General features: G+C 40.8%; 1 protein-coding gene across 3 annotated transcripts in view; it reads right to left on the bottom strand.

The window, feature by feature from the left end:
* The window catches only part of LOC122972607 (disco-interacting protein 2 homolog C-like), a 67951-nt gene that overhangs the window by 13313 nt on the left and 32251 nt on the right, over positions 1-22387 (bottom strand). For all 3 annotated transcript variants that reach the window (XM_044339842.1, XM_044339843.1, XM_044339844.1), the window contains 20 exons: positions 21850-21941; positions 20459-20569; positions 19364-19487; positions 19027-19136; positions 17228-17330; positions 17059-17123; positions 16579-16672; positions 16315-16434; positions 14431-14545; positions 14074-14213; positions 10608-10744; positions 8963-9171; positions 6705-6819; positions 4993-5194; positions 4721-4821; positions 3515-3595; positions 2465-2588; positions 2250-2371; positions 1518-1629; positions 371-480 (listed from right to left, as the gene is read on the bottom strand). In XM_044339842.1, coding sequence (XP_044195777.1) covers positions 371-480; positions 1518-1629; positions 2250-2371; positions 2465-2588; positions 3515-3595; positions 4721-4821; positions 4993-5194; positions 6705-6819; positions 8963-9171; positions 10608-10744; positions 14074-14213; positions 14431-14545; positions 16315-16434; positions 16579-16672; positions 17059-17123; positions 17228-17330; positions 19027-19136; positions 19364-19487; positions 20459-20569; positions 21850-21941 — 2387 coding nt within the window. The remainder of the gene's footprint in view (positions 1-370; positions 481-1517; positions 1630-2249; positions 2372-2464; positions 2589-3514; positions 3596-4720; positions 4822-4992; positions 5195-6704; positions 6820-8962; positions 9172-10607; positions 10745-14073; positions 14214-14430; positions 14546-16314; positions 16435-16578; positions 16673-17058; positions 17124-17227; positions 17331-19026; positions 19137-19363; positions 19488-20458; positions 20570-21849; positions 21942-22387) is intronic.

Raw genomic sequence — 22387 nt, 5'->3', positions numbered from 1 at the left:
ACACACAGACAAAGAACAGGATAGAAAAGACGGACGGTTAGTTTGTAAATTCACAAGATTTATATCCGATACTTTAACAAATGCATCTCCTTTAATGTAAATTGGAGGAGGATGCAGCCTTCACTCTGATGTTTATTTCATACAGGGATATAAACAAAAGGCTTGACGTTTCTACTGTTTGCCAAATGTGCTTTTATTCTGCTCTTTTGTCATGTTTACTGTCTGTACTGTGTGTCGTTTGTCGCGGCTCTGACAGCTGAATTTTCCTGCGGAATGAAAAAGCGATGAATAAATGAAATAAGGAAGGGGAAGGTGGCCCGGAGACTGTAAGCGGTTTGGTCGGGTGATGAGGATTAACAGCTGAGCTGACCTGAACTCCGGCCAGCATGCCGGTCGTCGACACACTGAAGTCCAGATAGGCCAGGCCGTCGGGGTTGGTGGGCTTATACAGAGCGGGAGGCTTCTTCTTTGGCAGGTCATCTGCAGTACACACACACACACACACACACACACACACACACACACGCATATTTGTTTTATCACACTCAAGAGCACAGTCTGTTGAGTTGCATTCATTTCAGAAATACTGACCTCAAGCTGAACCTAAAACACTACTAACTCAGCTTGAGCTGTAATGTAAGAACATGTGCTGTTGTCGTGGAAACACTGTTACACGGCTGATACTTTAGTCACACAGACCTTTAAAGTAGCTGCTTTAAAATATACCGAAACTTAATTTTTGCAAACATCATCTGGAGTTTAACACAAAAAAACTAAAGTCAGGTTAAGTGAATGTGACCTGAACTGTATTTTACCACCAGTGTTTCCCATACATTGATTTATTTGTTGCGGCTCACCACAATATCAACACTGACCGCCACATATTGATTTTTCTATTTTTTTTTACTATTTAAAACGGGTAAAATCTTATTTCCTTCCAGAGCTGCGTGCAGCTCATCGATTGGCTCTGCCCCTCTTTGCCCCGCTCACTCGCTCTCTCTCTCTCTCTCTCTCTCTTACAAACATGTCTATGAGCATCCCCTCCTCTCCGTGCACGCTCTGAACCAAAAAACATGATTATGCACGAGAGGAAGGACTGTCATGAACACCTCTGCATGAATCTGTCCAAAACTGATGCATTCAATTTAACTCTGATAAGTTCCCGACTCTTCTCAGTAAAACTCTTCAAATAAGTTATTAGCAAGCATGTAAGAAGCCCAGTTAGTAAGGATAGCTATAAGTTAACATTAGAATACAGCTGGGTTGTCGCTGTAATAATTAAATTAAGAGAGAGTGGGTGTCATGCTTTACTAGCACATGTAGATGTATGTGTATAAGGGTGACATGAAACACATTCCTGCTAATGGTTTTAATGTTCCAGTTCAGTCACTTCTTGTATTTTCCAGCATAGATCCATCAAATGTTCAGATAAAATACCTGAAAACACCCGTGTGAGTGTGCAGGGTTTGTGTAGTGCAGGTTTGTGTGTTTGTTTTGTGAGAGACGGGCTGCTGTACCGGTGTCGAGGACAGGCGGCCAGTTCCTGATGTCCACCGTGGCCATGGCCTCCTTGGAGCGCAGCAGCTTACAGATGACCGCCGTGGTCATCACGCAGGCCGAGTGACTGACCTGGAGAGAGAGAGAGAGAGAGAGAGAGAGAGAGAGAGAGAGAGAGAGAGAGAGAGGTCAGAGGTCGTCTACTAGACAGCAGCACTGGAGCTGGAAGGGATTCGGTGCCTCAAACAACAAAGGACATTTTAGCAGAACAGAAGCTTTCTGACGAACGAGACGGATCAACACAAAAAAGAAAAACAATAATAATGTCATGTACTGTCTTAAATGCTTTCAGAACATAATGTTTAGTTCATGCAACAATTATTAAAAAAGTGTTTAAAGGTTCACTATACAATATTCATTCCCACTAGATGTCAGCAAACAACTATTTGCTATGTAAAGACATAGTGGAGTCATGGCAACCTGAGCAGAGAATGAAGTCACACTCCTGTTTCTCATATTACAGCCAAACAGTAGACTAACATACTGAGGTGAGAAACAGGCAACACAATAACAAATAATCTTGATCCATATTTGATCAGCTCTGCCTAGTCTGACAGTTTGATCTGAGTTTACTAGAGTGTGACATCTAGTGAGGCTGAATGTTGTATATCGCACCTTTAAATATTCACTGATAAGCTAAAAAAATCTCAGCGTAAAATCCCTTAAATATTTTTTTTTGATGAGACTCTGACCTCGACAATCATCTTGACGGTGGGCAGGGTGGTGGAGATGTTCTGAGGGTGAGGCGGTCGCACCGTGATGGGAACACAGCCGGCGTACAGGGAGCCGTAGAAGGCTGCGATCAGGTCGATACCTGCGGGGGACACACGGGAAGAGAGACGTGTGAGCGTTTAAAACACTCAGAGTCTTCAAATGTTGTTCTGTAAACATCAGATGTAACATGTACCTGGTGGGTAGACCAGAGCCACGTGGTCTCCCTCCTGCAGACCTCCTCGCTCCAGCAGCAGAGCCGCCACTCGTTCTGCCCTCTTATGGAGCTGCAGACAGGTGAGAGAGCTGGACACCGCCCCCTGCAGGACGGGAGGGAGGGAGGAGTTATAAACTACATGAGGAGTTCAGCCAACATAAATAACAAGTAGTTATCAGCTCTATTTGTTACAAAGCTTCTCTTCTCTTTGTTTTTTTGTGTAGGGTCCCTTCCACATGAATATATGTCATAAAAGAAAATAAAAATAAATCCCACTACAACCCCAGTAACACTTCTACAGCCAGTACACAATCAAACCTCAGTTTTTAATCTCATTTCTCACAGATCATATGAGCTGTTTCTGGACCACCATCTAATTTATTACAGTTTTAAGATGTTTCATTGTGAAAATATCATGTTTGCAGCTAAATGTCGAGGGCTTCCTGTAGTAATTATGTTGGAGGTGTGTCGTAGCAGCAGCAAACAACCAAGAGATAATAAACAACATGTAGTAAAGCGACGTAAAAAGGAAATTATATCTCAGGAAACAGAAACAAAAATTCAAGTAGCAGTGACTAAAATGATGATGCTGGTCACATGACTGGATGTGACTTCTATGTAAAGTATTTACAGTATATAAAATTAACACAGGATCTATTAAATCAATAATTAGTCAATATAAATTGGTAGATATACATATATTCTCGGGTAAATGTCTTAAAAAAGTTATTTTATCTTCTGTATCTATGGCCTCTTATGTTCATATGAATGTAAAATCTAAATTCTTTTTAATTTAAGGAAATATATTTTATCTACTTCAGACTCTTTTGTTGTGATTCAACACTGACTTGGAAAATATTATTTGTACTTTAGTCAAAAAAACAGGATCATATGACTGTGTGTGTCGGATCTTATTTAATATAAACTATAAGTGTGGTAAGAGGTGTGTGTGTGTGTGTGTGTGTGTGCGTGTGTGTGTGTGTGTGTGTGTGTGTGTGTGTGTGTGTGTGTGTGTGTGTGTGTTGTTACCCGGGAGCTGAGCAGAGTGTAGAGGACGTGGTCCGGTGTGGTCTGAGCTCTCCACTGCAAAACCTCCGACAGGAACAGGAACTAGAAAAACACAAGACGTCATCACACACATGAGGTGCGTTGAATTTCATCACCCTGACGTGACAGATCCTGCATCTACACAGACTTTCTTTGTGCAATCTGAGTGTATTTGTTGGACACATTTCATCTTTCAGGACTGAGGCTGAAATTTCAAACACTTAATATAACTTTATCGGCTTTAAATTTGTTACCTAAACTACATAATATGAATAACAGAAGAGCTGCACCGAGCGGTTTCACAGAAGCCATAAAATTCTGCCTTTTACCCACAAATTCTACCAACATCAGCACATAAACTTGCAGACCAGACATGAGGAGTCCACGTCAGTATGTGCTTACTCACCAGCCGCTGCTGACAGAAGCAGAGCGGCTGAATCTCTGCCTTCTGTCCGTCACATTTTAAGTGCTTTTAATCAATATCACAGACTGAGAAACTTCAAAGGAGCTGAGAAACAACCTGCCGATACTTCAGAGCGTCTCAGAAAAAACGCACATACGACTAATGAAACCTCTTCTTCTTCTTCATCATCATCATCATCATCATCAGGGAGTTGAAACAGTGATCTGCCTGTTTGAAAAGTTTATCGGCTGCTTATGATGGTGAATCAATCAGAGCTCCTGATATATGAGTTTATTCAAGATTTCAAGCTTCATAAACCCCAAGAAAACAAAAAAATCTCTCTCGAGGCACAGAGGAAGGAGTCGCTCTTCCACCAAGATAAAAACATGATATTTAATTTATCTTTTTAATTTTCATCATAAAAAAAGAAGGAAGACATACAGTAGAAGCCTGGGCTTTGAACATATACTAGTGTGTGATTGTTTGACCTTGAGGAAGGCTGGCGTGCAGTGATAACTCTCTTTTAGGGTTAGGGTTAGGGCTCTTTTAGTCCTGGTTAATAGTCGGGATACAGACAGGAAGTGCATCACAAGTTCCCAGCTGAGATGAACACTGGGATGTTGCACTTATGTGAGATGCATCTAAACCACAAAGCTTTTAAACTTGTTTGCTTTGTGATGACAAATGTGTGGAGTTCAGAGCATTTTATCTATCATGACATCACTGCTCCTAGCCTTATAGAAAGTGTATGTGTGTGTGTGTGTGTGTGTGTGTGTGTGTGTCACCTGGTCATTGTCATCAGTCTGTCCCAAATCTCTGCCGCTGGCCTGAGCGATCCTCTTCCCTGACACCAGATTCCCCACCATCACAGAGGCAGGACCGATCTCTGCAACACACACACACACACACACACACACACACACACACACACACACACACACACACACACACACACACACACACACACACACAGGATCAGCACAGCAGTCCTAAAGAGTGTCATTCATCAATTTCATTCCTATAATAATCAAAAGACGCAGAAGAAGAAGACGTCCACCTGGCTGTTTCTGCCGCGGTTTGGGCAGGTTGGTGACGCAGGTGTGGGGGCACATGAGGACGTTGCAGGGGTGCAGCCCCCCCTCCAGGTACAGCTGCTTGATCTCTGATAGGTGGATGCCGCCCAGAGGAGTCTTGGGGAGGGTGTTGGCCGGGACCAGAGCCAAGCAGAACACGCCCACCCCGTGGATGCTGTCTATGGCCTTGAGAAGGGAAGAGACGCACGGAGGACAGTCAGAGGACGGAGGGATGATCTGCTGGAATGCGGTTTAGGGTTCATTTTTGTCAATAAAAGGGATTTTTACAGACTGCTAATGACGGATACTGTAAAACAGCCTCGACTGCTTCTACATCAGACTGACTTTTAGTAGAAAAACAGTCTGAACGCTAGAAAAATGAGTTGATTTTCACTGAAAAGAGCAAATTAAGTCACAAATGCTGGTTTCTTACACTCATTTTTCATTCATACATAATCATTTTAACATTATTACAGTGTTTATTACTGAATATATTTATATTACCCATTTCCAGTGTTGCTGTTCTGAATTCTTGTGTGATTTTCTAAATTTTACGCTGCTGGTTTGAGCAGAAATTGCAGCCTCCAGTATCAAATTTTAAAATATCCGTTTTAAACGAACATTAACGTTTCTAGTATTCAGGCAGTGAGTAATAATAAAAAAATGTTGAATGCTGGATTGTTGCTATGGTAACCCTGGTCGAGGAGCTTGCGTATAAGTTTTGATTAATTGCTTTTGTGATCAGTGATTTTTATCTTGTGAGACACAAAGATGGATCTAAGAATCAATAAGTGCGAGGACACAGAAACACTTTGATAATATGATGCAAATCAACTCCATGAACCCATAATAAGGCCTCGTTTGTGAAGCTTCTGATGCTCCGTTTTTGTTGAGAGTTCGTCACGGTGACTTAAAGGGCAGGTTCACAATTTTTCAAGCGTGTCTTAAACCAGCAGTCAGGTAGAAAAACCAGTCTGAACGCTGGAAAAATGAGTTGATTTTGACTGAAAAGAGTGAATAAAGTCACAAATGCTGGTTTCTTACATTCATTTGTCTTGTCTTTCATACATAAACAGCATAAAAACTACAAACAACCACAACCATTATTACAGTGTTTATTACTGAATATATTTATATTTCCCATTTCCAGTGTTGCTGTTTTGAATTTTTGTGTGATTTTCTAAATTTGACGCTGCTGTTTGAGCAGAAATTGCAGCTTAAAAACAAATTAATTTGAAATACCTCCATTATAAAATTTCAAAATATCCGTTTTAAACGAACATGAACCTTTCTAGTGTTCAGGCAGTGAGTGATAATAAAAAAAATGTTGAATGCTGGATTGTTACTATGGTAACCCTGGTCGAGGAGCTTGCATATAAGTTTTGATTAATTGCTTTTGTGATTTTTATCTTGTGAGACACAAAGATGGAATCAACAGGCTGTTAACTGGATTCCAGAGCTGTTTATAAGAATCTCTGTTACAGTTTTAGGGGGTAAAAACTGTATTGTATAGTAGAAGTATTGTATTACTGGTGTCTTGCTGAATGCACATCTCTGTTCTAGCTGCCGTACTTGATTTAGGCTGACAAGTGGAAGTCAACATGAACATCCCGCCTGGTGCGACTTCATCACCGTCCTCTTACTCTTTGCACTGAGCCGTACAGGACGGGACGGCGGCGTGTCAGAAGTGATCTACCTGCAGCACGCGGCTCATCCACTGGAAGCTGTCCTCCTCCGTGGAGTCGGGTCTCTGCTCGGCAACCACCACGATCCTCTCATCCCTCAACACCGTCACAGAGAACACCGCTATCCTGCAGGATAGGACGAGAGGAAAAAGACAAACTCGTTTCTTTCTTTCTCCTCGGCAGCTGTTACTGAGCCGACACGTTCAGGACGTACTGTTTAATATCTGATATCAATCAATCATCCACAGTTGATGTGACTAAAGCTTCCTGACTGCAGCTAGAAAGCAATTTATCTACTATATTAGACAGTGAAAGTAGTGTCTGATATAGTAGTCTAGTCTTCTGACCACTCAAAGCACTTTTATACTACAGGCCAACAGTCTCCCCTTGACACCCATTCACACACTGATGATGCTGCCTTCAGGAGCAGTTTGGGGTTCAGTATTTTGCCAAAAGACTCTTTGGGATCGAACCACTGATCTTCTAATTACTGGACGACCTGCTCTACCTCCAGAGCAACAGCCGCCCCTGAAAACCTTCCTCACCTGCTGTAAAGAGCTGAAACAAGACATTTTTATTCCACCAATTAACTAACTCAGGTCACTTTTACTGCACTTATATTTGATTAAGCACTACACACTTGTGTCATCCTTTATTTTCCTTTTATCTATTTATGTATTTATGTATTATTTTGACATGGTCCTGTGAGGAATGGTGTATTATTTATTCTTATGGATATGATTAGAGTAACAACTGTTATATAATAATTGCTGTTTTAGAAGCTTTTTCTATCCTGATAGTGACAAAATTAAAGAAAAAAATTGAATTTTAGGCCACAAAATTGTTAGATTTGAAGATGTGGAATATCAACCAAAATCATTTTTATTTTATTAACATAAAAAGTATCAAAATCTCACACTAGAAAAAGTAAAAGTTTCCCATTTCAGCTGAAGATATTATTGCACTTTCAGAATTTTCCAAATTAGAAAGAATCGACTAAATTTTGGGCCTATAATTAATAATTAAGTTTCTAATAACATAATAGCAAACTGAGCTGAAACGTACCCCTGATCAATATACATACAGGTATGATTTGTTCTTTTTTTTGTTTGTTTTTCTTTTAAACGCAGCTGAACACGATGCAGGACGAGCAGAAATTTAAACCTTCCTTTTCTATTAAACACTTGTGAATCTCTTCACAAGGAACCGAAGCAGGAAGAATTATCAGCATCAAAAGTATCAAACGTGTCTTCAGAATAAGTAAAAAAGCAGTAGAAAAGTCTTTCAGCCTAATCAATGAGTCTGATAACACTGTCATAACAAACATCACCTCAGATCTGAAGAATCTTTATAAGGTTGTTCTTACTTCCTTTTAGCTGCTTCAAAGTATTTAAACACATTAAGACGTGTAAAAATGTGTAAGAAAAGGAGAGTCAGCAACAGTTTGTGAAGAAACACAAGAACTTCTGATTCCTTCAGATCTTCAGGTTTTTAAGTGTCACAACAGAGACGAACAGATGGAAACTCCACCGCAGATGGATCAGAGTTGGTTTGACGCAGGTGTGTCACTCTACCTACTTCATTCTACTTTTTATTGAGCGTTAGTAGAGCTATACTGGGGGATGTTACTGGAGGTTCAGAAGTATACTGGGAACTCAAACATGCATGAACAAAACCATCTGTACGTACAGGAAAGGAAGGATTTCACACATCATGTTTATTGGAGCAAACAGACAAAACCACACCCTCTTTAATCCTGATATAACATCTACGTTTTATCTGTGAATCAAACTTGTGATAAAATGCTTCATATTAAATCTGTAATCAGTTTAATCTTTTCATGTTTAATTCAGAGGATCTTTGTGTGTTGGCTCGCTGCTTCGGTACCTTTAAATAGCTCCAGAAAACGTCATCAGACCCTGTCGGCTAAAAGATGGATTTCCTCCTCGGTGGCCGTGGACACAATTAAACTTCACTCTATTACTGTTTCTGGATTCATCCACTATTGCTCTACTTTATTAGATTTATTATGTGCGGGGGTATTGCTCATTTATCAGTGTGACAGTAACTGTGCCGGCGTCAGACATCTGGCAGGTTTTCAGCTGCTGTCGATGGGAACGATGTTAAAAACTGTTCAGTTACTCTTGTTGTGACTTTGAGACGTCCCCCTGTGTGTTCAGCAGCGACGACGTGCGTTCGAATCCCTTTTCTCCGCGTTTGAGTCTAAATCTCCTCTCGCTCCGTTCTGAAAAAAAAAAAACACACTCACCTTCCCCTGTAGACGAATTTCATCGGCTCCACCGCCAGCGCCGTGGCGACGATGTCGTCGGCGTTGTGCCTCCGTCCGCTCACCATGATGAGTCCGTCCATCTTGCCGGTGATGAAGACCAGGCCGCCGGGGCCGATGAAGCTCAGCAGGCCGGTCCGCACGAAGGCGTACTCGCTGATCAGCCCCCCGCTGGAGCTCACCGGGTAGACCTGCAAACACACACACACACACACACACACACACACAGGCGTTCAGCTGCAGGGTTGCCATGGCAACAAGCCAGCACTAGAGCTGCATGACAGAGCCAGAATCAGATATTTTCAGACAGTATTTTTAACTTCGTGCCTTTTGTATTGATAATGTCACACTGCTGGTCTTCATAAGTTTAATGAAACAGACGTAAAAACATTAAGAAGAAAACAAGATGAATCGTTCAGTCTATAAATAATCACATTATGCTGGAGTGACATCATTAAATATCTTGATTTGAGTGACCAACAGTCCATAAAACCAAAATTTTCAATGTACCAATACTGCGATTAAGACATTAGTGTGATGTTTACATGGTTTAATAATCCTGTTTACATGTGTCATATAGGTAGTTTGATTATCTATAAAGAGCTGTGACCTTGAGTAGCTTTGTTTACTTCCTGTTGTTATGTTCTATTAGTTTTAGGTCAATAATGTCATTAAATATCCAAAAATATTCAATGTACTATAATGTGAGAGCAAGAAAACCAGCAAATTCTCACGTTTGAGAACCTGGAACCAGCAGATATTTGGCATTTATGCTTGAAAAATAACAAAATAGTTGATAATCTATGATTATAATAATTAATTCGATCAACTAATCAATAAATCAACAAATTGTTGCGGCTCTATTATCACAAAATCTTAACAGACCTGCAGAAATAATCCATTTAATCCATTAAATTGTGATTTTACAACATAAACTCCTCAAACTTCCAGACATGTTGTTTCTTCTCATTAAGAAGAAAACAAGATGAATCGTTCGGTCTGTAAATAATCACAATATGCTGGAGTGACATCATCAAATGTCTTGATTTGAGTAAATAACCCAAAAATATTCAATGTACTATAATATGAGAATAAGAAAACCAGCAAATTCTCACATTTGAGAACCTGGAACCAGCAGATATTTGGCATTTATGCTTGAAAAATAACTTTGATATAAATAACTCTGTGATTATAGTAATGAATTTTCTTTCAATCAACTAATTAATTAATTAACTAATTGTTGCAAAATTGTGATTTTACAACATGAACTCCTAAAACTTCCAGAAATGTTTATTTCTTCTCTGTTTTGCTTTCCGTCATCATGTTTATCATCATTACATCACCTGGAGTCACCAGTTACACATGTGCACCTTTATTTTATGTATATGTACATAATCTGACTGGCCTCAAATAATGAGAGTAAGATCAGATAATCCACATATCTTACTGCCATTACTTCAACTAAGAGCATAATCACATTCACATTAAGTTTGCATATAAACGTAGCCAACGGGGTCTTCTATGTTACACTGATACATGTGTCGACCTGGTATTTAAAAGCATTTTACTGTCAAAAAAAAAAACAACAATCATAAAAAAAACAGACGCCGCGGGCCGCCCGCCTCACCTCAAAGGTGTTCTTGGTCATGCCGGTGAGGCCGTAGTAGGAGGTGCCGGTGGCGATGGAGCAGACGCAGAGCTCGCCGATCTCATCCGTCTGACAGAGCTGAGGGACGCCTTCAGGCTTCACCACACACACCAGGCCTGAGAGAGGGGCGAGAGACAACGAGACAAACAGACACAGAGAGAGAGAGAGAGAGGAGGAAACACTGGTGAGTGAATAAGACACCTTTACTAAAGCTTGTAGCTGTAATGTTCACAAATTAATCTGAGAAATCGCACCTTCAAAAACACAACAATAACAATAAAAAATAACATTTGAAAGTCTCTTTTTCAAACAGTCGCTGCGAGTCGTTCGTATCCATAAAGTGACTTCACGAAACTTCATGAGCCGTACAAAACAACAGGCAGTAAAAGAAAACGAAACGATCGTCCATAAGAGGAAAAACCGCTGCAGTAAGAAAATCACCTCCTGTCTTTTGAGCTTTATACTAAAATACATCAGCAGACTCGTCAGCCCACCTGCTGCCAATACATCTAAAAGACATGAGGGGTAACTATGGAGCGCTGCCTGTTACTTTGTTCTGGAGGATATAGAGTCATTTCAACGTGAAGAGGAAGGAGACTGACCTTTTATTGCTTTGATAAATTATAATAAACTCTTTCATATCAAAAGAAGAGGCTTTAGTTTACTCCAGATCATGTTTAACCTTGTGAAACACCTCAGAGATACGATATTAATCTTCTCCAGCTGAGAGAACTGATTAAATACAGACCTCGACCTTTTAACACAGACTGAGATTTGACTTGTTTCCATACACGAGGAGAGAGAGAGATGATGATGATGATGATGATGATCCCACCTGTTACCGTTTTCACTGCGCTGCACCTGTTAGTCACATTTTTTTTTCAAGAGTTTGAGCTTAAAGTAGGTTGTTCTGACCCGATTATGACGTCGGCGTCTGTCTGTGTCGACCTAGAAGAAGGTTACTAGAGGAGCTGGAAGGAAGCAGTGCAGCGTATTCGTTAATATTTTTGGATTATGTTATTGAGAGTTAAGAAAGATCAATCTGTAAATGAGATTTATGGATTTGAAACGCTCTATTTTGGTAGAAAAGTCACTATTCAGGTTCCTCCTCGATGAAGGTGACACTTAATTCCCCCCCCCTCCCCTTTTTTTAATTCATCTTCTTCTGTGGTGGCAGCAGGTGTAGTTCCCGCGGTGAACACCGGGTGGCGGTGGAGTTCACAGGGAAGCTCAGCGTGATGTTTGATTAGCTTGTGGCAGCCTGGTGCGTTTGATCACCGGGGTTTACACGTTCCCTTCTGCAGATTACCGCCTTCTTTGTGGATTATAGGAGACAGACCTTCACTTCCTCATGTGCGGATTTCTATTTACATTCAATTCATCTGGATAAACGGACTCACAGGGAAAAAACAAGATGAATTGTCTTTGACGGTTTTCTGCTTCGGCCTCACTGACTGAAGTCTGTTCACATGGATGTAATAATACAGTAAATATGAATTAAGGTAATAAAAAGCTGAGAAATGTCGCGACTCTGTCCTCGCTGACATCTCGTTATTCTGTCGTATTAAAAAAGAAATAAAGCTCAGATAAGATTCTTCTCTCCCACAACTTATTTTAAGTTGTTAAATTTGTGATATTGGTTGTTATTACTTATTTAAAACATCACTTTAAGTCTACAATATGTTAGAGACACACTAAGAATACTTTACTCATGTTATTGTGAGCTTAAGAGTTATTTTTAAGGGTTAATACACATCGTGAAGTTTAAGAGCGTCTGAATCAGAGGGGCGCTTCTATTTTAACTGGCGCAGCTTTTATAGTCTTTACGGTAGACGGTGAAGGTTGAGGGAAAAAGACGAGTGAGACGGAAGTTAAACACTTTATTTAAACATTTTATTTATTTTCTCTTATTTTCAAATGCTTCCCTATTTTATTATTACATTAAACATATCAGCCGTCATATATATATGTTCAGTTCTATGTTACGTTGATTTGACAGTCAGGTATTGATTACATGCAGATGTTGATACAACTACGAGGCTACTTAAATATATATCACACTAAATAGTTAAGACATTATGATCTTCTGGACCTTTGCTTCAAGAAATTTTCTCTTTAAATTAAATTTTAGTTGAATACCCCTGCTCTAAATAAAAAATGTCAGTGATTCTAGCTTCACAAATCTTAATATTTTCAGCTTTTTTTCCTGTTTTATCTGCCAGGATGTTCATGAGCTCAGAGACAGTCAAACATGTTCAGATAGTTAGTTTAATATGAGAGAGCAGGTGTGAGTCGTTTCAGGTCTTAAACTGAATGTCAGCGTATAAATAATGTGACTGAGCAGATGATTTATTATGTACTAAAAGCTTCTTTATGTTCTTTATTATCTGTAAAAACTCAGCTGATTGGTTTGCAGTCACATTGAAAACTCTCCTCTCTTTGTTGTTTTTTTTTCTTTCTTTCAGACGTTTGAAGCTCTTGAAAATGTAAAGCAGAACCCACTTAACTCGCCCAGTGATGTGGAGAGAGAGAGAGAGAGAGAGAGAGAGAGAGAGAGAGAGAGAGAGAGAGAGAGAGAGAGAACTCCCGAAATTGGACATTAATGAAACGGAGAGGCGACACACTTTCACACCCTTACAACAAATTTTACGATTTAATGGACTTAATGGATTTTTTGCTATTCGGTGCGTGACACCACTGAAGACCGATAGTTTCACTCTCGCTCAGGTGGTCACATGTTTATACAAGCACACACACACACACACACACACACACACACACACACACACTTCCTCTTTAATTCTGTTATCTCAATCAACATGTAATCCCAATACTGCACAACTAACATTTCTAAGTTCGTCTTTCTTTTAATTCACTTTCTGAGAATCAAGGCTGGATATTATCTCATACATGAGGTTATGTGTTAAGATAAATTATTTTAAAGGAATGTTAACATCTTTTATCATTCAACAAAATAAGCCAGATGTTAAATGTTGTCAGAACACAAGCAGCTGTGCAGGAATTTAACCTTATAATAAATAACTTCTTGATCATCTGATGTAGAAACATTGATCTGATCAGGACATTCAGTTGTGTCTCTGTGCTATGGACGCAACACACAGCTTTAAAATATCATCACACATCAGTGGGTATTTGATGGAGCTCACGCAGAAAAACATTTTAATCAATAATATAATTAAATTAACAAAGACGTCACGTATCTTTCTCTCTCCATCACGTCCTGCTGTGACAAGGATTTTGTGCTTTTGAGAAGTTTCTCCCGACATCAGAAACATCCTGCTTCAACTATTAAGATATTAAAATACAGACCCCGCCCACACACACACACACACAGACACACACACACACACACACACACATCCACACACACACACACACACACAGACACACACACACACACACACACACACACACATGCACGTACCTCCTGGTGTGACGGTGCCGACGTCCTGCACGGTGAGCACTGACAGACGTTCCTCTGTGTCGACTCGGACGACCCCGTAGCTCAGACCCTGCATGGACAGGACGCCTCGGCCTGGAGGCTGGCTGCTGTCCTCCACTGGCCTGGAGACCACACACACACACACACACACACACACACACATTATGTGTTTGTGCATGTTTGCATACAGCAGGTGAGTGTGTGTAAATTTGTATATTTGCATATTTCTGTGTACGTGTGCTGAAATGTTTGCATATTCATGTCTTTTGTGTATGTAAAGTAGGGTTGAGAGATCGTGTGTGTGTGTGTGTGCGTGTGTGTGTGTGTGCGTGTGCGTACCTCCTGATGGCCACCGTCAGGGCCTCGGGGGAGCTGGCGCAGGGACAGATGACCTCGCCTCTCAGCCCTTTAGTCTGAAAGACGTTGAGGAAGGCGTCGCAGGACGAGATGGACCCTGACGGACAGAAACAGAAAGAAACTGTGATCGACTCCTGACATGAGCTCAGAAACCAATCAGCCATCAGCTGAGTTTCTAAAAAGTTGTGATGAATCAAATATATCGTTCCCTGAATGACAAGATACACTCAAAGCACTTTTATCTTAAATAATTACATCACTGGAAACCGTTTCCTTGTGTTTTCAGTGCAGGAATGCAGCTGATCCATCACAGCGAGCAACATGATGCCTTTATGGTTTTATGTTGATGTGCAGTAACGTCGTGATGGAAACACAGTCATGAGCGGGAACCAGTTTGAAAAACCTCACTGGTGGTGACGGATGCTTCAACTTCAAGCCTCGTCTCACACTACATACTGATCAATACAGTGTGTGCTGTAACTTATATTCATAATATGCTGTTTTTACAGTTATTGTGCAATAAAATTTTGTACATTTTTCCACTTTTTATTAATATCACTGAATGGTCTGAAGCTCCGAGCTACATAACAGATCTGCTGACCCCCGTACGAGGCAGCCCGCAGCCTTAGATCCTCAGGTGGGGCCTGAGGATTAAATCTGAAGGTGCTTTTTCCATCAGGACCCCTCGACTTTAGAGCGACCTGTCTGAGGAGATAAGGCTGCAGAATCAGTCACTTCTTTTAAATCACTTCTTAAAACCCAGACTTGCTTTTATGTAATGTTGTCTTTAGATCAACTTTCTTTCTTTATTGTCTTTCTTTGCCTTCAGCCATCTTTCTAAGGTCAGATCTGTTATTGTTTTCAGTTTCATGTCTTTGCTTTTACTTTGTCTGTCAAAGCACCTTGTAAACTCTGTTTTTAAAAGGTGCTATATAAATAAAGTTATTATTATTATTATTATTATTTTTTTTTTTTAAGGCTTTCTTCAGCCTGCTTGTGTTTTCTATGTTTCCCTCCTTTTTTGTTGGGTGCTTCTGGTTATTCTTCTTTATTTATGTGAGAAAGTCTAACTTGCATCAGACTAATCTATGAGCAAAATGAAGACTGGCCTCACACTACAGACCAGTCTAAAACACCTTAATGAAACCAGCTCCTGGTTTTCACTGTAGTGTTGTTGGATCCTTTGTTCAGTCTGCTCCGTCTGCTCCGTTCAGGTCGGTTTTAGCTCAGCCTGCACTCGAGCCTAAATAAAGATAATCTTCACTTCCTGTGTCTGATGTTTCTGGCTTCGCTCCACCTTACAGGACGGGGTTGTGTTCTTTCAACTTAAAATAAAATAATAAAAATATAAAGTTTTGTAGTTGTGATGTCGCAGTGCACTTGCGAGGTTTGAAAACCATCCTCGCTCAGAGCTGCATCATCACCTCACTGAACGCTCGCTGTGATGGAAAACTCATGTCAAGTGTTTCACGTCTGTGCACGTCGATATTGAATTGATACCGACGGCTGCCTCGAGACAGAAAGAAAGAACTTGTTATGATCTGCAGTAATGAAAACATTACGGAATTTGTAGTTAATGGTCCAAACATATAAAAGCACCAGTACGGACCAGAAAATTACATCATTTCCTGGTTTCTAACTGCCATATTTTCAGTTTTTCAACTCCAATTAAGCTCATTCCTATTCCTGTGGAGTGACCCAGTTTCCCCCGATTTCCCAGGAGAATTCATCCATTTCTCTGACATTCTCTATCTCAAACACGCCTCTCTAAAGTCCCCCGTGTCCCCCCCCCCCCCCCCTCCCCTCCCCACCCCCCCGTTAGTGAGAGAGAGCTCTGCTGCTGCGGAAGCTGAGCGTTGACATTACAGGGGTTTGATCCGTCGGCCACCAGCAGCATGCGCAGCGAGCTCAGGTTGATGTCCTTCTGGTCTTTGTGGGCCACCAGAGCCCAGTGCATGTCTCTGGACTTCACACAGGCCACCTTGGCTGCACACACACACACACACACAAACACACACACACGCACACGCGGAGACAGACAGAAAAGAAAATTAGCATTTAATCTATTTGACAGACAGGTGAATGGAGTGAATTGACCGAGCTGACTGACAGGTGGAGTGTGTGTCTGACCTTTGTACTGGCAGACTTTCTGGATCCATGACAGAGGGTTGACCTTCATCAGCGAGTACGGCACGCTGATCACGTGCATCATGTTCATCACGCTCTGCATGATGCACACACACACATAATGACACATTAACATTTAAAGCTGAAAGGACTTGATTTAAAACTTGCACAAATACTCATGTTTCTGACTCGGTTTGTGTGGATTTTAGTCGTTATCACCTGGATTTTGTCATTAAAATATTAAAATACAGGATTTAATTTGTAACAACACTACTGCAGCTCAAATATCACCTACAAAGCTTTAAAAAGTAACATAATTAATATGACGTTGGTGCAAATCTTATCATTTTATCATTTTATTGCTGTAGATCTCCACCCCCGTCTTCATCATTTATACTCCCACCTTCAGTGCTCAGGGTGTAAAATAAACAGGAAACGAGGGTCATGAACTCTGACCTCTGACCTCTAGAACGCAAGTCTTACCGTCAGGATGCCGTGCCACAGACCCACGTCCTTCTTAAAGTCTAGAACGTTCACTATGGTCTCAGCTGCAGACAGAAAAGGGAGAAAAAAAGGGTTAAATCATTAAAGTCTGTCCTGTAGACTCTGTGTGTGTGTGTGTGTGTGTGTGTGTGTATGTGTGCGTGCCTACCCTCGGTGTAGCTGCAGGACTGGGTGAGAGCCTGGCAGTGTGTGAGCAGAGCGATCCTGGTCACCGTGACTCCCAGCACGCTGCCGTCCTTACAGGTTTTATACTGAGAGAGAAACAACAGACGGATCATTGAAACGAGAGAAGAAGGACAAAGTCTAACGAAACCCATGTTTTATCTTCAACTAGGAAAATACAGGCACTTTGAAATGGATGCAAGTTGTTAAGGTGTGGATATGGAAGGGTGCCCAGTAACATAAAATACATTTAAGCAAACTAAGCTAAGATAAAGGTCACTAAACTGCTCTAAACTAAGAAAAAGTGCTTTTAAAACGTCAACAATGAGCTGGATCTGAGGTCTTTCATGTTAAACTCTACTTCAAATATGTTTAATGCTTTACTTAAAGACGTCCTCCACACATGTTTTTAGATAAATAATAATCAGTTGTGTCTAATCTGGTTTTTCCACACAAAAAAAGTCCAATTAACACATTAAGAATATTTCAAATGACATCTTCTTCTTCTTCTCAATAAAAAACATCCAGAATCTATGAACATGAATATTTTTAATTTAAAAAGTTTAACTACTGAACACTATTTGCATACTCATAGATTCTGGATTAGACTGGAGTAGATGACATTTTAAGATTTTTTTATATCAACATCATTGAACTTCTATATAAAACAACCTCTTAAACACTGTTTTTATGTCTTAAAACCCATCTGGAGGCATCTTTAACCAAATTAAGATAAGATAAGATAAATACACACTAATGCTGTAGAAAAATATTAGAAACTAAGCAAAGCAAATATAACATTTTATTAGATCTTCTTCACATTCCTCTGAAATTTGTCTTAATTCACAAGCAAACTGTGTTCTCATACATATGAGACTAAAATGAGGTGATAATTAAACCTGCAGAGCAGAACTTTAACATATAAATGAACATCTGTGACATTAAAATTCTTGCCAAACGAGCCTCTCAGCGCCAGATAAATCTCTCAGTGTTTCACAGTATACAGAGTTTTTAAATCTCATGTCTGTTTGGCCGTTAATCGTGCGTCTCCTCTAGACTTTCCAGACGTCATCAGACCGAATGGATCAAATTCTGTTGACTGAAAACAATTTATCCAGCGTTTTACAGCAGCAGCAGTAGGTTACAGCCAGTATGTACTGGCTATCAGGCGTACTGGGAGAAATCCCGGTGGGCCGTCAAAAATATGTTTTTCCCGGCCGTCTCTGTGTGTGTGTGTGTGTGTGTCATTGCGTATGTGTTAGGCCGTATTCAGAACAAATCAGGCGTTGTGGTGCATCGCCGCAGGGCTGAGCGGAGGTGTGTGTGTGTGTGTGTGTGTGTGTGTGTGTGTGTGTGTGTGGGGGGGGTGGTGGTGGTGTTTGTGCTCTAGAACGTCACCGCTGTGAAACAATCAGAAAATAACATTTTATTGATCCGATTCACCGGCTTTCTTTGCTCCCTCTCTTCATTCACTCTCTAGCTTGCTCGACCACAGCCGCTCCCTCTCTCTCTCTCTCACGTCTCATGAGCCGACAGAAAAGTCTAATTTTACTTTTAACATTATCAAACAAAGAGAAATGTCCTCCCCTCGTCCTGGTGACGCCTCCCTTTACTCTCACCGCCAGCAGGGGGAGACAAAAGTCCTGCACTAAAGCTTTAACATGTTTTATTGTGTTGCATAACATAAAGCTTAAAACATCAACCGGCAGCACGAGCAGCAGCCCTGTGGTTGGTATGACGACCAGAAGAAGACACTTTTTAGCATTAGTTAGCCTGTTAGCTCACCTCTATGTAAGCGGTGTCGTTGTTTGCGTCTTTGATGTGAGGGAACCAGTCTCTGGGAGGTTTGGAAAGGTGCTTCGACTCCGTGACGAACCACAACAACTTGGGCCAACCTGCAGAGAGAGAACAGAGAGGGTGATTTATAATTAACAAAATATAGTTTACAACTCAAGTTTTTAGTTGCAGGTGTCATATTTAAGGTCAATAACACATTTTCAGTCTCTACTCTCTCACTCGTTCTCTACTTCTCTCATTACATGAACAGACCGGCCGAGCACCCCCCCCCCCCCCTCCACAGAGAGAAAACAATCCAGCTATGATTGATGATTTTCAATCCCACCTTTGAACTGTGGGATCTCCCCTGTTGCGCTCTTGGGCAGTCCCTTATGGCAGGCGTCACTGGTCAGCGCCACGGTAACGCCACAGCTGCCCAACAGGAATCCGATCTGCTGACTGCCGGCATCCTATTGGACGATACCATAAATTCATTTAAACACGAGACAACAGATCATTAAAAAATGCATCTTCTTCTTCAGTTACTGAATACTTTGTGGTTTCATCTTTCACACAACCTCTACAAAAACACACATATATATACACACACAAACAGTTCAGGTGTTGCTGATAAAGAAGTGCTGCCGGCTGCACTCCTTCTCCAGCTGTTAACAGAAATTTTATGGAAAATCCTGCAGCACAAATGCAGGATGGAGGGGGGGGGGGGGGGGGGGCGACCGACATGCAGCTGAAGGCATTTTCTGCTGCAGCAGTGATCATTCTGCAACCATGCTGACCCTGCACCGGTCACACTGCTGCACAGACAGTCAGACGTGAGCCAAAGAGGGTCCAGAGTGAATCAAAACTACAGCAGACACAACTGACTGTTAAAATAATTAAGTGATATGACTGAGTTCCTTTCAGAAAGCTTTTTGTTAAGGTGGGAATTTCCATCTTTCAGTGATTGTAGGTAGTCACTAGATCCCAGCGGTTGAAGGCACCAAGATCAACAGTTGTAACCTAATTAGTTGACAGTGTTTGTTCTGTGATGTAGGGCAGCTGGAGGGCTCGTTTCTTGTGTTTCCAACATTTCTGACTTGTTGTTTTTCTGCTCTTTGTTCAGACGGGGGATAATTTCCTCAGAAATACTTGTTGCAGGCAAACAGCTGAAACCGAAGATTCGAAACATTGTTTCAACAGTTTCTGCTGTATGACTGAGATGTCCTCACGAACAGGACTGAAATCAAACACAGCAGGAAGTCTGGAGCTGATTCACTGCTGGGTACCGTGTGAAAAACAGACATGGATGAAGCTCTGACCTCCCGTACGGAAACTAATCAAGCTGCAGATGCTAAAGATCAGCTACGGAGAGCGTTCGATTTGTTGTGCGGGACAGCCCGGTGACTTTTTAAACAACATGCAGGTGGATTTAATGTGGTACCTTGCGACTTAGGGGAACCTCTATGGGAACAGGGACCACCTCAGCCAGCAGACAGCCGTAGAAGGCCACCATGAAGGCCACGGGGTCGTTGTTAGGGAACACCAGCGCCACCTGTGGGGGGGAGGGGGGAGACAGCAGATAGGGTCAGAAACACCATGAACGCATATCAGCCCATTTCTGAATCAGAGTTTATGGCAGAGAAAATAAATCTTATGAACATCTGAGCAGTTTCTTAACAACAAATAGATATAAAGTTGTATCACTGTGAGCTAAATACAACTATTTAATTTGTTAGATGACTAATATACACCCTCAGCTCTTCCTTCCTGTCTGAAAATGATTTTTGACACAAATATCTTGAACATAAGGCACCAGAGAGGTTTAATATGTGAACTTTAGCTGTGTTTAAAGGAATAGTTTAAATCAACAACCCTCTCATATCTGTACTATAAATATGAAGCTACAGCCAGCAGCTGGTTAGCTTAGCTTAGCTTAGCATAAAAACAGCTAGCGGCTCTGTCCAAAGGTCACAAAATCTGCCTCCAACCTCTACAGCTCACTAATTAACACGTTAGATCTCGTATGTTTAAATCTGTCGAACAAAGATGAGGGGTTATGTGCAGGTTGGAGTTCCCGCTGGTTGCCTGGCAACTGGTGCCGGCCAAGAAACGGTCCCTGTGAAACCACAACTTGTCATTTTTTACAAAGGCTGCAACTAATGGTTATTCTCATTATCGATTAATCTGCTGATTATTTTCTCGAATTATCATTTTGTCTATTAAATATCAGAAAATAGTGAAAAGGCCTGTTATGACAAAGAAAAACATTTTAAAAAATCACAAACACCAGCAAATCTTTCAGCATACTGGCTTTAAAAAAATGTCTAAAATGATCATTTGATTATCAAAATAGTTGCTGATTAATTTTCTGTCGATCAGCTAATTGATTAATTGACTAATCGTTGCAGACTTTGTTTTTTTCTACGTATTAAACTAACAAGGTAATTAACAAGATGTTTATTGGTGAGCTTTAGAGCCAGGCTAGTTGTTTCCAGCCTTTATGCTAAGCTAAGCTAAGCTAACCAACTTCATATTTAACAAGCTCTCAGCAAGAAAGCCAATAAGCTCACAGTATTTCTCAAAATGTTGAACTATTCCTTTAAATCATGTGATTACAGCTTTCAAAATAAAAGCTCAGATTCAGACATTTTATATCATTTTCACAAACGAAATAGAAACGTCTCAACTTCAACATCATCATATATAAAAGACAGTCTTACATTGCTGAATATTTGCAAATAACTTACAACATATTGACCAAACTAACGACGCCGCCACAGTGAAACGAGCACAAAAAAAAAAAAAAGAGAAAGTGGAGAAAGTGTGACTCACCCGATCGCCCGGTCGCACCATGGGCTCCTGCTTGCTGCCCAGTTTGTGGAGGATGTTGTAGGCAAGCTTGATGCTGCGAGACCACAGCTTCCCTGTAGGGAGCAGGACACAGGATACGAGGGTGTGAGAGAGAAAGATGGAGAGGGAGACGCACAGGATATGAGTGTTGGTTGTTCTTGGGTTTCTATTTTTGAGGACATGCAGTCGATAAAAGAAGAAAAAACACGTCAAACGATTGAAGAGCTCTCAGCAATCTGGAGACTCATTGTTTTTGGCATCAGTAATTTGAGGGTTGTCTTTATGTTTACTGATACATTTTGCAAATTGAATCCTGCTAATAAAGTATGTGCAGGTCTGCTAAGTGTCTAATCATGGTGTTTCAGAAGCTTTTCAACTTAATGATTAATGTTATTTAGTTTTACTGCTGTTTGATCATGAAAAAAAGACACTAAATCTCAGCTTCAACCTGCAGGTTCTCTTCAGGAAAATGGTTAAAGTATCAATATCTGATCCCTTCTCCTCTGATCGTGACTTATTG

Source organism: Thunnus albacares, chromosome 21 (genome assembly GCF_914725855.1).
Source record: "Thunnus albacares chromosome 21, fThuAlb1.1, whole genome shotgun sequence".
In the NCBI taxonomy this organism is placed as follows: Eukaryota; Metazoa; Chordata; class Actinopteri; order Scombriformes; family Scombridae; genus Thunnus; species Thunnus albacares.
The sequence above is the reverse complement of the archived record's forward strand: the minus strand, read 5'-3'. Positions and strand labels throughout refer to the sequence as shown.